This window comes from Ranitomeya variabilis, chromosome 1 (genome assembly GCF_051348905.1).
Source record: "Ranitomeya variabilis isolate aRanVar5 chromosome 1, aRanVar5.hap1, whole genome shotgun sequence".
Lineage (NCBI taxonomy): Eukaryota > Metazoa > Chordata > Amphibia > Anura > Dendrobatidae > Ranitomeya > Ranitomeya variabilis.
Window position 1 is genome coordinate 1162735251 of NC_135232.1, and position 14088 is coordinate 1162749338.

The 14088-nt window shown below is 48.3% G+C and overlaps 1 protein-coding gene across 1 annotated transcript; it reads left to right on the forward strand.

Moving 5' to 3' along the window:
• Positions 1-11931: 11931 nt before the first annotated feature.
• On the forward strand, positions 11932-13795 carry LOC143793299 (LYR motif-containing protein 2-like). The gene is made up of 3 exons (XM_077280154.1): positions 11932-12082; positions 13316-13456; positions 13539-13795. The coding sequence occupies exons 1-3, from the start codon at positions 12044-12046 to the stop codon at positions 13617-13619; spliced, it is 261 nt and encodes an 86-aa protein (XP_077136269.1). The 5' UTR covers positions 11932-12043; the 3' UTR covers positions 13620-13795.
• Positions 13796-14088: the final 293 nt, after the last annotated feature.

The window sequence follows — 14088 nt, forward strand, 5'->3', positions numbered from 1 at the left end:
GATTATCCACATACTGAAGCAGCGTGACATAGGGGTGTTCTAACTGCCAGGGTAAAAGACACTCTCCCATATTTTTTGCAAACTGATTGGGACTTCTTTTTGGGCCCCCTGTGGCATAACTGTCCACGTCAATTGTCATCCCTGATAAATGAATGCAAACAGAACTGGCAATCTGGGTGTAATGGAATGCTGAAGAAGACATTGGCAAAATCGATAACTGTAAACCAAGCAGCATCCTGAGATATCTGGGACAAAAGAGTATGTGGATTAGGCACCACCGGAGTTTCTGGAACAGTAACTGCATTAACTGCCCGTAGATCTTGTACCAGCCGGTACACAGGGGGTTGGCCGAGTGGGGTTTTTTTCTTAATGGGAAACAAGGGCGTGTTCCATGGGGAAACACAGGGTATCAGGGCACCATTATCGAGTAACGTTTGTATTTGCCCCCTGAGACACTGCTCCTGATCATATTTCAAAGGGTATTGATGGACTTTAGAAAAAGGGGTACCAGGTTTGAGAAACACTTTTACTGGTTCTACAGGCATTATTGGGGGAGAATCTGGGTCTATCAGGACCATCATAACTGTGGGAAGGGCATGTAGGATACAGATCTCATTATATTAATCTGCATAGGGGTTATATAACGCAAGGACCATCTGACCATCATCTTGGAATTATATTCTGGAGCAGAACTGTGATAATAAATCTGCCCCCAGTAAATTTACCGGACATGAGGGAGAGATTAGAAACTGAGCCGTGACTTCAGGGAAAGGTCCCACAGGGATAGGTTTTATAAGAGTATATTTATTGGGTCTGTCATCTACTCTAATTAAAACAAGCTCTTGATCTGAGAATTGACATGGGGCTGGGGAGGGAGATTCCCAGACAGGGTTAAAAGGGATATTTTAGTATGAGACTAGATTTGTGTAAGGTGGGGAGGGCAGGAGCCTGTTACATGAACCGCTGATAATGAGCGTCCTTGCAGCTGTGAAAGGGGGGCTGTATTTGGAGCGGGGAATTGCTGTCAGCGTTTAGCAAGGGAAAGGTGGGGGCTACGACCCTGGATCTCCTCGCTCCACAATTGTAACAGACCTCTCTACACTGAGAATTAGTAACTCCGCATACATCACAGATCCACGCAGCCGGATCATAGGGTGGAGGCGAACTAAGTTTAGGCAGCCCAGTATATATTGGTGCTTTGGGATTGAGGGGCACAACCAGATTTCACTTTCAATTTACAATATTTTCTTTGTACTTCAAAACAATATTGTCGCCTTAAACAAAACACAAATCTACCAGCGTGTACTACACCAAGAAAATAGAGACTCAAGAGCGCAGCCACATGCTGCTGCCCCCTCCCTTTTCAGAAACAGAGATCAGAAAAATCACAGCATTCCTCAGCGCAGAGAAAGGAGTCTACGAAACCTTCATCACACAATTCACATACCAGAACACCTTAGAAAAACCTATGATTGAGAATATTTTCCCCATTTTTGGGCTAACAATATCAGATTCATCACACAACTTCAAAGACTTCTTTTCCTTCCACAAAAACGGATTCTCCTTTAGAGCTAAATATCCTTCTTAGTTGTGCATAATACCGACGGCCTTACGGTTTTATTCCACTGGGTCTCTCTGTCCCCCGCTGGGACAACCCAAAAACGCGGTACTCAGTGAAAGGAGGAGGGCGTCTTAGACTTAACCCTCCGGACACCCCTGGAAATACACATATATATCTATGTATTCCTGAGTTACGCATCCTACCCAATCTTCGATCACCTCACCGCGCCTGATTCTAACAGTGATCAGGAATTCAGGATATTTTGACTATAAAGAGAATTACATCACTGGTCAATCCGGGGTGTCCGTCCCTTATGAGGTACGGTTCGAGCACTGGGCTTCCAACGGAACTACACCTCTATATGATTCCACCCAAAAATCATCCCACCTCCGGGGACAAACCTCAGATCCTCTTTGCAGCAACAAACACAGGAAAACCACACCAAACGGTCAGTCTGGACAGTATAACCGCCAACTTACCATGGTTGTTGTGGGGGATGATCAGTCCCAGTTTTCCAGTGCCTGCGTCTGGTCCGAGGATCCTTTGTCTTGTTGTCCTCCGGGGGGCAGAAGCGTTCCTGCTTGGAGCCCCACGTTCAAGGGCGCCAACTGTTGAGGGAGGATCTAAAGTGATCCTTCACGGTTAACCCAGTGATTTCCAAATGAATATACAAGGTGTTGCCGGCAACTGAAAATGACCAGACGGAGACGGTCAATGTTATGACCCCAGTGGACAGGGTCTCAGAGGAACGTGTAAGTCTGCGAGATACAAAAATCCAGCTCATAGGGCTGTGGTAACTGGGTTGACCAAATAGCTACTCCTAACGCCAACACTAGAAGTAGCCGGGGATCATGCCTACGGTGATCGCTAGATGACTCGCGCCAGCCGGAGAATCTAACTACCCCTAGGAGAAGAAAACAAAGACCTCTCTTGCCTCCAGAGAAAGGGACCCCAAAGCAAGATACAAGCCCCCCACAAATAACGGTGAGGTAAGAGGAAATGACAAACACAGAAATGAACCAGGTTCAGCAAAGAGAGGCCAGCTTACTAATAGCAGAATATAGCAAGATAACTTATCTGGTCAACAAAAACCCTATAAAAATCCACGCTGGAGATTCAAGAACCCCCGAACCGTCTAACGGTCCGGGGGGAGAACACCAGCCCCCTAGAGCTTCCAGCAAAGGTCAGGATACAGATTGGAACAAGCTGGACAAAAATACCAAACAAAACAAAAGCAAAAAGCAAGGAAGCGGACTTAGCTTTAACAAGCAGGAACCAGGATCAGTAGTCTAGAGCACAACAGATTAGCTCTGATTTCAACGATGCCAGGCATTGAACTGAAGGTCCAGGGAGCTTATATAGCAACGCCCCTGAACTAACGGCCCAGGTGAGCATATAGGAGAAGACAGAAGCTCCAGAGTCAATTCACTAATGACCACTAGAGGGAGCAAAACGCAAATTCACAACAGTACCCCCCCCTTAGTGAGGGGTCACCGAACCCTCACCACGACCACCAGGGTGATCAGGATGAGCTGCGTGAAAGGCACGAACTAAATCGGCCGCATGAACATCAGAGGCGACCACCCAGGAATTATCTTCCTGACCATAGCCCTTCCACTTGACCAGGTACTGAAGCCTCCGCCTGGAGAGACGAGAATCCAAGATCTTCTCCACCACGTACTCCAACTCGCCCTCAACCAACACCGGAGCAGGAGGCTCAGCAGAAGGAACTACAGGCACAACGTACCGCCGCAACAAGGACCTATGAAACACGTTGTGGATAGCAAACGACACAGGAAGATCCAGACGAAAGGATACAGGATTAAGGATTTCCAATATCTTGTAAGGACCAATAAAACGAGGTTTAAATTTGGGAGAGGAAACCTTCATAGGAACAAAGCGGGAAGAAAGCCACACCAAATCCCCAACACGTAGTCGGGGACCCACACCGCGGCGGCGGTTGGCAAAGCGCTGAGCCCTCTCCTGTGACAACTTCAAGTTGTCCACCACAAGATTCCAGATCCGCTGCAACCTATCCACCACAGAATCCACCCCAGGACAGTCAGAAGGTTCCACATGACCCGAAGAAAAACGAGGGTGGAAACCAGAGTTGCAGAAAAACGGCGAAACCAAAGTGGCGGAACTAGCCCGATTATTAAGGGCAAACTCAGCCAACGGCAAGAAGGTCACCCAATCGTCCTGATCAGCAGAGACAAAACACCTCAAATAAGCCTCCAAAGTCTGATTAGTTCGCTCCATCTGTCCATTAGTCTGAGGATGGAAAGCAGACGAAAACGACAAGTCAATGCCCATCCTACTACAAAAGGATCGCCAGAATCTGGAAACGAACTGGGATCCTCTGTCTGACACAATATTCTCAGGGATGCCGTGCAAACGAACCACGTTCTGGAAAAACACAGGAACCAGATCGGAAGAGGAAGGCAGCTTAGGCAAAGGAACCAAATGGACCATCTTAGAGAAGCGATCACATATCACCCAGATAACAGACATGCCTTGAGACACCGGAAGATCAGAAATGAAATCCATGGAGATATGTGTCCAAGGTCTCTTAGGGACAGGCAAGGGCAAGAGCAACCCGCTGGCACGAGAACAGCAAGGCTTAGCTCGAGCACAAGTCCCACAGGACTGTACAAATGACCGCACATCCCTTGACAAGGAAGGCCACCAAAAGGATCTGGCCACCAGATCTCTGGTGCCAAAAATTCCTGGGTGACCTGCCAACACCGAGGAATGAACCTCGGAAATGACTCTGCTGGTCCACTTATCAGGCACAAACAGTCGGTCAGGCGGACAAGAATCAGGCCTATCAGCCTGAAATCTCTGCAACACACGTCGCAGATCTGGAGAAATAGCTGACAAGATAACTCCATCCTTAAGAATACCAACAGGCTCAGCGACTCCAGGAGCATCAGGCACAAAGCTCCTGGAAAGAGCATCGGCCTTCACATTCTTTGAACCTGGTAAATACGAGACAACGAAGTCAAAACGGGAGAAAAACAATGACCAGCGGGCCTGTCTCGGATTAAGGCGTTTAGCAGACTCGAGATACATCAGATTTTTGTGATCAGTCAAGACCACCACACGATGCTTAGCACCCTCGAGCCAATGACGCCACTCCTCAAATGCCCATTTCATGGCCAACAACTCCCGATTGCCCACATCATAATTTCGCTCAGCAGGCGAAAACTTCCTAGAGAAAAAGGCGCAAGGTCTCATAACAGAGCAACCAGGGCCTCTCTGCGACAAAACGGCCCCTGCTCCAATCTCTGAAGCATCCACCTCAACCTGAAAAGGAAGCGAGACATCAGGCTGGCACAAAACAGGCGCCGAAGTAAACCGACGTTTCAACTCCTGGAAAGCCTCCACGGCAGCAGGAGCCCAATTAGCCACATCGGAGCCCTTCTTGGTCATATCCGTCAAAGGTTTCACAATGCTAGAAAAATTAGCGATAAAACGACGGTAGAAGTTAGCGAAACCTAAGAACTTCTGAAGACTCTTAACTGACGAGGGCTGAGTCCAATCAAGAATAGCTCGGACCTTGACTGGGTCCATCTCCACAGCAGAAGGGGAAAAAATGAACCCCAAAAAGGGAACCTTCTGTACACCAAAAAGACACTTTGAGCCCTTGACAAACAAAGAATTTTCACGCAAAATTTTAAAGACCATCCTGACCTGCTCCACATGCGAGTCCCAATTATCAGAAAAAAACAGAATATCATCCAGATAAACGATCAAAAATTTATCCAGATAGTTCCGGAAAATGTCATGCATAAAGGACTGAAAAACTGAAGGGGCATTAGAGAGCCCAAAAGGCATCACCAAGTACTCAAAATGACCTTCGGGCGTATTGAATGCGGTTTTCCATTCATCACCTTGCTTAATGCGCACAAGGTTGTACGCACCACGAAGGTCTATCTTGGTGAACCACTTGGCACCTTTAATCCGGGCAAACAAGTCAGACAACAGCGGCAAAGGATACTGAAATTTGACAGTGATCTTATTTAAAAGCCGATAGTCAATACAAGGCCTCAAAGATCCGTCCTTTTTAGCCACAAAAAAGAATCCCGCACCAAGAGGGGAAGAAGACGGACGGATGTGTCCTTTCTCCAGAGACTCCTTGATATATGAACGCATAGCGGTATGTTCAGGTACCGACAGATTAAACAGTCTTCCCTTAGGAAATTTACTGCCTGGAATCAAATCTATAGCACAGTCACATTCCCTATGAGGAGGCAATGCACTGGACCTGGACTCGCTAAAGACATCCTGATAATCAGACAAATACTCCGGAACTTCCGAAGGCGTAGAAGAAGCAATAGACACAGGCAGGGAATCCTCATGAATACCACGACAGCCCCAACTTGAGACTGACATAGCCTTCCAGTCAAGGACTGGATTATGGGTCTGTAACCATGGCAGCCCCAAAACAACCAAATCATGCATTTTATGTAGAACAAGAAAACGTATCACCTCGCGGTGTTCAGGAGTCATGCACATGGTAACCTGTGTCCAATACTGCGGCTTATTTTCTGCTAATGGCGTAGCATCAATACCCCTAAGAGGAATAGGATTTTCTAATGGTTCAAGAGTAAAACCACAGCGCTTAGCAAATGAGAGATCCATAAGACTCAGGGCAGCACCTGAATCTACAAACGCCATGACAGGATAAGATGACAGTGAGCAAATCAAAGTTACAGACAGAATAAATTTAGGATGCAAATTACCAACGGTGACAGGACTAACAACCTTAGCTATACGTTTAGAGCATGCTGAGATAACATGTGTAGAATCACCACAGTAGTAGCACAAGCCATTCCGGCGTCTATGAATTTTCCTCTCATTTCTAGTCAGGATTCTATCACATTGCATCAAATCAGGTGTCCGTTCAGACAACACCATGAGGGAATTTGCGGTTTTGCGCTCCCGCAACCGCCGGTCAATTTGAATAGCCAGGGACATGGTATCATTCAGACCTGTGGGAATGGGAAAACCCACCATCACATTCTTAATGGCTTCAGAAAGGCCATTTCTAAAATTAGCAGCCAGTGCACACTCGTTCCAATGTGTCAGCACGGACCATTTCCGAAATTTTTGGCAATACACTTCAGCCTCGTCCTGGCCCTGACACATAGCCAGCAAGGCTTTTTCTGCCTGAATCTCAAGATTGGGTTCCTCATAAAGTAAACCGAGCGCCAGAAAAAACGCATCAATATCAGCCAATGCCGGATCTCCTGGCGCCAACGAAAAAGCCCAATCTTGAGGGTCACCCCGTAAGAATGAAATAACAATTTTTACTTGTTGAGCAGAGTCTCCAGACGAACAGGGTCTCAGGGACAAAAACAATTTACAATTATTCCTGAAATTCCTAAACTTAAATCGGTCTCCTGAAAACGGTTCAGGAATCGGTATCTTGGGTTCAGACCTAGGATTTCTGATAACATAATCTTGTATACCCTGCACACGAGCAGCAAGCTGGTCCACACTTGTAATCAAGGTCTGGACATTCATGTCTGCAGCAAGCTTAAGCCACTCTGAGGTAAAGGGGAAAAGAAAAAAAAAAAAAAATAAAAAAAATAAATGAGAGAGGGAAAAAAAAACTCAAAATTTTCTTTCTTATAATCCCACTTCTGCAATGCATTAAACATTTAATACTGGCCTGGCATACTGTTATGACCCCAGTGGACAGGGTCTCAGAGGAACGTGTAAGTCTGCGAGATACAAAAATCCAGCTCATAGGGCTGTGGTAACTGGGTTGACCAAATAGCTACTCCTAACGCCAACACTAGAAGTAGCCGGGGATCATGCCTACGGTGATCGCTAGATGACTCGCGCCAGCCGGAGAATCTAACTACCCCTAGGAGAAGAAAACAAAGACCTCTCTTGCCTCCAGAGAAAGGGACCCCAAAGCAAGATACAAGCCCCCCACAAATAATAACGGTGAGGTAAGAGGAAATGACAAACACAGAAATGAACTAGGTTCAGCAAAGAGAGGCCAGCTTACTAATAGCAGAATATAGCAAGATAACTTATCTGGTCAACAAAAACCCTATAAAAATCCACGCTGGAGATTCAAGAACCCCCGAACCGTCTAACGGTCCGGGGGGAGAACACCAGCCCCCTAGAGCTTCCAGCAAAGGTCAGGATACAGATTGGAACAAGCTGGACAAAAATACAAAACAAAACAAAAGCAAAAAGCAAGGAAGCGGACTTAGCTTTAACAAGCAGGAACCAGGATCAGTAGTCTAGAGCACAACAGATTAGCTCTGATTTCAACGATGCCAGGCATTGAACTGAAGGTCCAGGGAGCTTATATAGCAACGCCCCTGAACTAACGGCCCAGGTGAGCATATAGGAGAAGACAGAAGCTCCAGAGTCAATTCACTAATGACCACTAGAGGGAGCAAAACGCAAATTCACAACAGGTCAAGGTCTTTATACCAATTATGAACCATAGCCTAGTTGCATACCAGGCTTGTGAACAACAAGATAAAATTACTTCATGGCAGCTGTAACCTTTTACCTAATTAAATAACAGAATTTATCTTAAAGCAACAAGAAAATGGAGTCAAAAGCACAAAATGGAGAATCTAGCACAAAATGGAGAATCTTTCATAATTTGTTCCTTCACACCGGTTCTGGAGGCGGATTCTTTGATGAAAGATCCTTCTGTTTGGTGGCAGATCGCTTTTCCTGAGATCGATCCCCACTTTTGGTACTGCTCCTGGCGCTTGTCTCCTTGCTGGGAGACCGCTCTGTTGCAGGCAAGTGCGCTACATCGGCCGGTGAAGCCATACTTACACACACCGGCCGACGCTAGCGCTGCACTTTTAAATTTGGCGCCGAATCTCCTGCCTCCCCGGACCCAACCCGGAAGTGCTCCAGCGACTTCCGGGTTAGACGCGCCGCTCCTCCTTACCATGCGGCGGCTGCTGGATAAAAAGCCGGCCGCTGAGCACGCACTTCCTCATGGAGCCGGGCGGACCAGCGGCACCGAACCCGGACCATGGCGACTGACCAGACGAGGGGGGAGGCTGCAAACAGTGGCTCCCCCGCCGCTGCCTCTGGCACCGCAGCCCCTGCTGTTCGCACAGACACTGATGCAGGTGGGTGCATGGCCCAGGAATACTCTTGAACTGCAGGTACTTCAGGTTCCCATAGAAACAGGAAACCTAAACTGAGGAGGAGAGGGGACCGCCTCCTTTTATTCTGTAGGTTTCCTGTTCCTATGGGCGGATCCCTCTTTCTCATGTGGGGTGCTGTCGTGGCGAAGGGTAAAAGTGAAACAGCCAATCAGAGCGATCGTAGCCATGGGGGGCGAAGCCACCCCCCCTGGGCTGTAGTACCACTCCCCCTGTCCCTGCATGTCGGGTGAAATTGGAGTTAACCCTTTCACCCGGCCTGCAGGGACGCAATCCGACCATGACGCATATGCTGCGTCACAGTTCGATTGGCACAGGTTTTCATGACGCATACGGTGCGTCAAAGGTCGGGAAGGGGTTAAACCACGAACAGGCAGATAGCACATAGAACACTCCCAGCAAAATACCCAAGATGGTGGAAATTACGAGTCTTGCCCTTCCGCTAACTTGCTGGGATAATGGCAGATGTTACGTCAAAACTCCTAGTGTAGCTACCTCACCTGTGCTACACACAGAGAGGAGGTAACGACAAGCGTAGGAAGATGACAGTCCATACAAGGTACAAGGTCAGGAGACCGGAGGGTCACAGCCTGGCTTCTCCGAACATCTCCATGGAGCCAGGTGACTGGTGGGTCCCAATCCTGGCTTTCTTCAAACGTATCCATAGTTCAGTGATGATCAATAGAGCAGATCTGTATTCTTTTAAAAGGGGCCGAGGTGTCCTAGGTTGTTTCCTGTAGAATGACAGATTTGTGTTCCTCGTGATAGAGCCATAATGTCCTGGCTGTTGTCTTGTAGACTGATCCTGGCTGTAGTTTTGTAAAGAGTCTCTGGTTCTTTGGGTACATAGCTCACAACTTTGTTGACCTCTGGATGATGGCTTGAAGGACAAGAGGAAGATGTGACGAGATTGACTAAAATTATTTGAGTATCTAACCTCTATGCATAGCTCGTCTTTTAATGTTGTGCGAGTCAACAAGCCACTTGGTCCCACACAATGGTCAATCAACATTATCAGACGGCCATTGTTCAATGACCCTGCGTCCCTGTATTGTAAAGACAGCAGACAATAAGCTGTAGGATCTGATATAAGAGGCAAACATCCGCCATTCAAAAATACCAAGAATCAATGTTTGTGACTCATATCACAACAGTCTATGGTTCTCGACCAACTGAAGAACAAACTCAAGAGTCACCATAGATCACAGTCTCTGTCTCCTGGAGAACCAAAAATAGAGGTCTGGTTAATGAAGATTAAATGTCGTGTCGTCACAAAGACGTATCACACAGGATTAGATACACAGCTCAGTATCACACAGGAGAGGATTAGATACACGGCTCAGCAGTCAGTATCACATAGGAGAGGATTAGATACACGGCTCAGCAGTCAGTATCACATAGGAGAGGATTAGATACACGGCTCAGCAGACAGTAGCACAAAGAAAAGGATTAGATACACGGCTCAGCAGACAGTATCACACAGAAGAGGATTAGATACACGGCTCAGCAGACAGTATTACACAGGATAGGATTAGATACACGGCTCAGCAGACAGTATCACACAGGATAGGATTAGATACACGGCTCAGCAGACAGTATCACGCAGGACAGGATTAGATACACGGCTCAGCAGTCGGTATCACACAGGATAGGATTAGATAGACGGCTCAGCAGTCAGTATCACACAGGAGAGGATTAGATACAAGGCTCAGCAGACAGTATCACACAGGACAGGATTCGATACATGGCTCAGCAGTCAGTATCACACAGGATAGGATTAGATAGACGGCTCAGCAGTCAGTATCACACAGGAGAGGATTAGATACACGGCTCAGCAGTCAGTATCACACAGGAGAGGATTAGATACACGGCTCAGCAGACAGTATCACACAGGATAGGATTAGATACACGGCTCAGCAGTCAGTATCCCACAGGAGAGGATTAGATACACGGCTCAGCAGACAGTATCACACAGGAGAGGATTAGATACACGGCTCAGCAGACAGTATCACACAGGATAGGATTAGATACACGGCTCAGCAGACAGTATCACACAGGATAGGATTAGATACACGGCTCAGCAGTCAGTATCACACAGGAGAGGATTAGATACACGGCTCAGCAGACTATCACACAGGATAGGATCAGATACACGGCTCAGCAGTCAGTATCACACAGGATAGGATTAGATACACAGCTCAGCAGACAGTATCACACAGGAGAGGATTAGATACACGGCTCAGCAGTCAGTATCACACAGGAGAGGATTAGATACACTGCTCAGCAGTCAGTATCACACAGGATAGGATTAGATACACAGCTCAGCAGACAGTATCACACAGGAGAGGATTAGATACACAGCTCAGCAGACAGTATCACACAGGAGAGGATTAGATACACAGCTCAGCAGTCAGTATCACACAGGATAGGATTAGATACACAGCTCAGCAGACAGTATCACACAGGAGAGGATTAGATACACAGCTCAGCAGACAGTATCACACAGGAGAGGATTAGATACACAGCTCAGCAGACAGTATCACACAGGAGAGGATTAGATACACAGCTCAGCAGTCAGTATCACACAGGATAGGATTAGATACACGGCTCAGCAGTCAGTATCACACAGGAGAGGATTAGATACACTGCTCAGCAGTCAGTATCACACAGGATAGGATTAGATACACAGCTCAGCAGACAGTATCACACAGGAGAGGATTAGATACACAGCTCAGTAGTCAGTATCACACAGGAGAGGATTAGATACAGCTCAGCAGTCAGTATCACACAGGAGAGGATTAGATACACGGCTCAGCAGTCAGTATCACACAGGAGAGGATTAGATACATGGCTCAGCAGTCAGTATCACACAGGAGAGGATTAGATACATGGCTCAGCAGTCAGTATCACACAGGAGAGGATTAGATACATGGCTCAGCAGTCAGTATCACACAGGAGAGGATTAGATACATGGCTCAGCAGTCAGTATCACACAGGAGAGGATTAGATACACGGCTCAGCAGTCAGTATCACACAGGAGAGGATTAGATACACAGCTCAGCAGTCAGTATCACACAGGAGAGGATTAGATACCCGTCCTGCAGTGTCGGGCTGTGTACACAGGGGGGCGCTCTCGTGCTCCTCTGGTCTGGGCGGAGTTTTCTCCCTCCAGTGGTCGCATTGGGAAACTACAGAGCACATGTATTTATAGGTTGGATCGCGCCTGCGCACTGCTGGTGGAGAATGCCGGGGATTTCAATGTGTTGATCTCCAAGAAAATGGCGGCGGCTTGAGTTACAGTCACGTGACCCCGTGAACTGTCATGGCCTCGCGGATACCGGGGTCTCCGACCCTGAGACAGGTGAGAGTGAGCTGGAGGGGAGAGCACCGGAGAGAACGGGAGGATACTGTGTGTATACGGGGGGGGATACTGTGTGTATACGGGGGAGGATACTGTGTGTGTATACGGGGAGGATACTGTGTGTATACGGGGGAGGATACTGTGTGTATACGGGGGAGGATACTGTGTGTATACGGGGAGGATACTGTGTGTATACGGGGGAGGATACAGTGTGTGTATACGGGGAGGATACTGTGTGTATACGGGGGAGGATACTGTGTGTATACGGGGAGGATACTGTGTGTATACGGGGGAGGATACTGTGTGTATACGGGGAGGATACTGTGTGTATACGGGGAGGATACTGTGTGTGTACGGGGGAGGATACTGTGTGTATACAGGGAGGATAGTGTGTGTATACGGGGGAGGATACTGTGTGTATACGGGGGAGGATACTGTGTGTATACGGGGGAGGATACTGTGTGTATACGGGGAGGATACTGTGTGTATACGGGGAGGATAGTGTGTGTATACGGGGAGGATACTGTGTGTATACGGGGAGGATACTGTGTGTATACGGGGGAGGATACTGTGTGTATACGGGGAGGATACTGTGTGTATACGGGGGAGGATACTGTGTGTGTACGGGGGAGGATACTGTGTGTGTACGGGGGAGGATACTGTGTGTATACGGGGGAGGATACTGTGTGTAATACGGGGGAGGATACTGTGTGTGTAATACGGGGAGGATACTGTGTGTGTATACGGGGGAGGATACTGTGTGTGTATACGGGGAGGATACTGTGTGTATACGGGGAGGATACTGTGTGTATACGGGGAGGATACTGTGTATACGGGGAGGATAGTGTGTGTATACGGGGAGGATACTGTGTGTATACGGGGAGGATACTGTGTGTATACGGGGAGGATACTGTGTGTATACGGGGAGGATACTGTGTGTGTATACGGGGAGGATACTGTGTGTGTAATACGGGGGAGGATACTGTGTGTGTATACGGGGAGGATACTGTGTGTATACGGGGAGGATACTGTGTGTGTATACGGGGAGGATACTGTGTGTGTAATACGGGGGAGGATACTGTGTGTGTATACGGGGAGGATACTGTGTGTGTGTGTGGGGGGATACAGTATATGCTGTGTGGGGGGGGATATATACGGGGGTGGGTCCTCCTGCCCCATCACACCGCTGTCACCTCTCGGGGTCCGTGTGCCATTCTTCCTTTGTGCCCCCAGTTCCTGTTCCGGCAGCGGGTACTGGGCCTGTACAGGAGGATCCTCCGCACAGTGCGCCGTGTCCCGGACCCCGCGGACCGCACCTACGTGAGGGAATGGGCCCGGAGGGAGTTTCGTGGGAACAAGACGACCAGTGATGAGGTGAGCGGGGTGATGGGGCATGGCGGTGATGGTGAGGGGTACGGCTCCGTGCTGGGATCACATGACCCCTGTCTTCCCGCAGATCACTATACGGATGATGATCTCTCAGGGCGAGCGGCATCTGCAGGAGCTGGAGTGGGCACTGAAGCTGGCCAAGTCCTAGATCTGTGGTCGCCATCATACAGGGGGCATCATGGAGCGGAGTACAGACCCCTCTGCTGACCCCGGGTGTGTGGACGTCTGTCCTGACCTGCATACCACTGTAGGGGGCAGGGGGAAAGGTTCCATCCATCTCCTCGCCTTTATTTTAGGAGTACCTTATAAAATCCTATATTTTTATATCTTTGTGTTCACATGTTTCTTTATTTTTTTATTTTTTAAACTGCTTTTCCATGTGGTTGCTGAGGCCCCTGTGCGTTGTGGAGCCTGACTGTGTGCACGGGGTGAGGGGTAAACTGGGCTGTGATGTGCAGCCTGCGTGTATTGGTGTATGTGGGGTAGGGGGGAAACTGTGAGCCGTGGTGTGGCTGAAGTCCATCCACAGGGGATGTTGACCGTGGCTGGCGGTGTATGTGAGACCTGACCGCGGGCTGTGATATGCATGTGTGGAGCCTGACCGCAGGCTCTGATGT

Excerpts from the sequence above, each read along its gene's own strand:
- LOC143793299 (XM_077280154.1), top strand. The coding sequence starts at position 12,044 with ATGGCCTCGCGGATACCGGGGTCTCCGACCCTGAGACAG. Across the intron at positions 12,083-13,315 it reads GGTCTCCGACCCTGAGACAG|TTCCTGTTCCGGCAGCGGGT; the intron begins GTGAGAGTGAGC and ends TTGTGCCCCCAG. Across the intron at positions 13,457-13,538 it reads ACAAGACGACCAGTGATGAG|ATCACTATACGGATGATGAT; the intron begins GTGAGCGGGGTG and ends GTCTTCCCGCAG.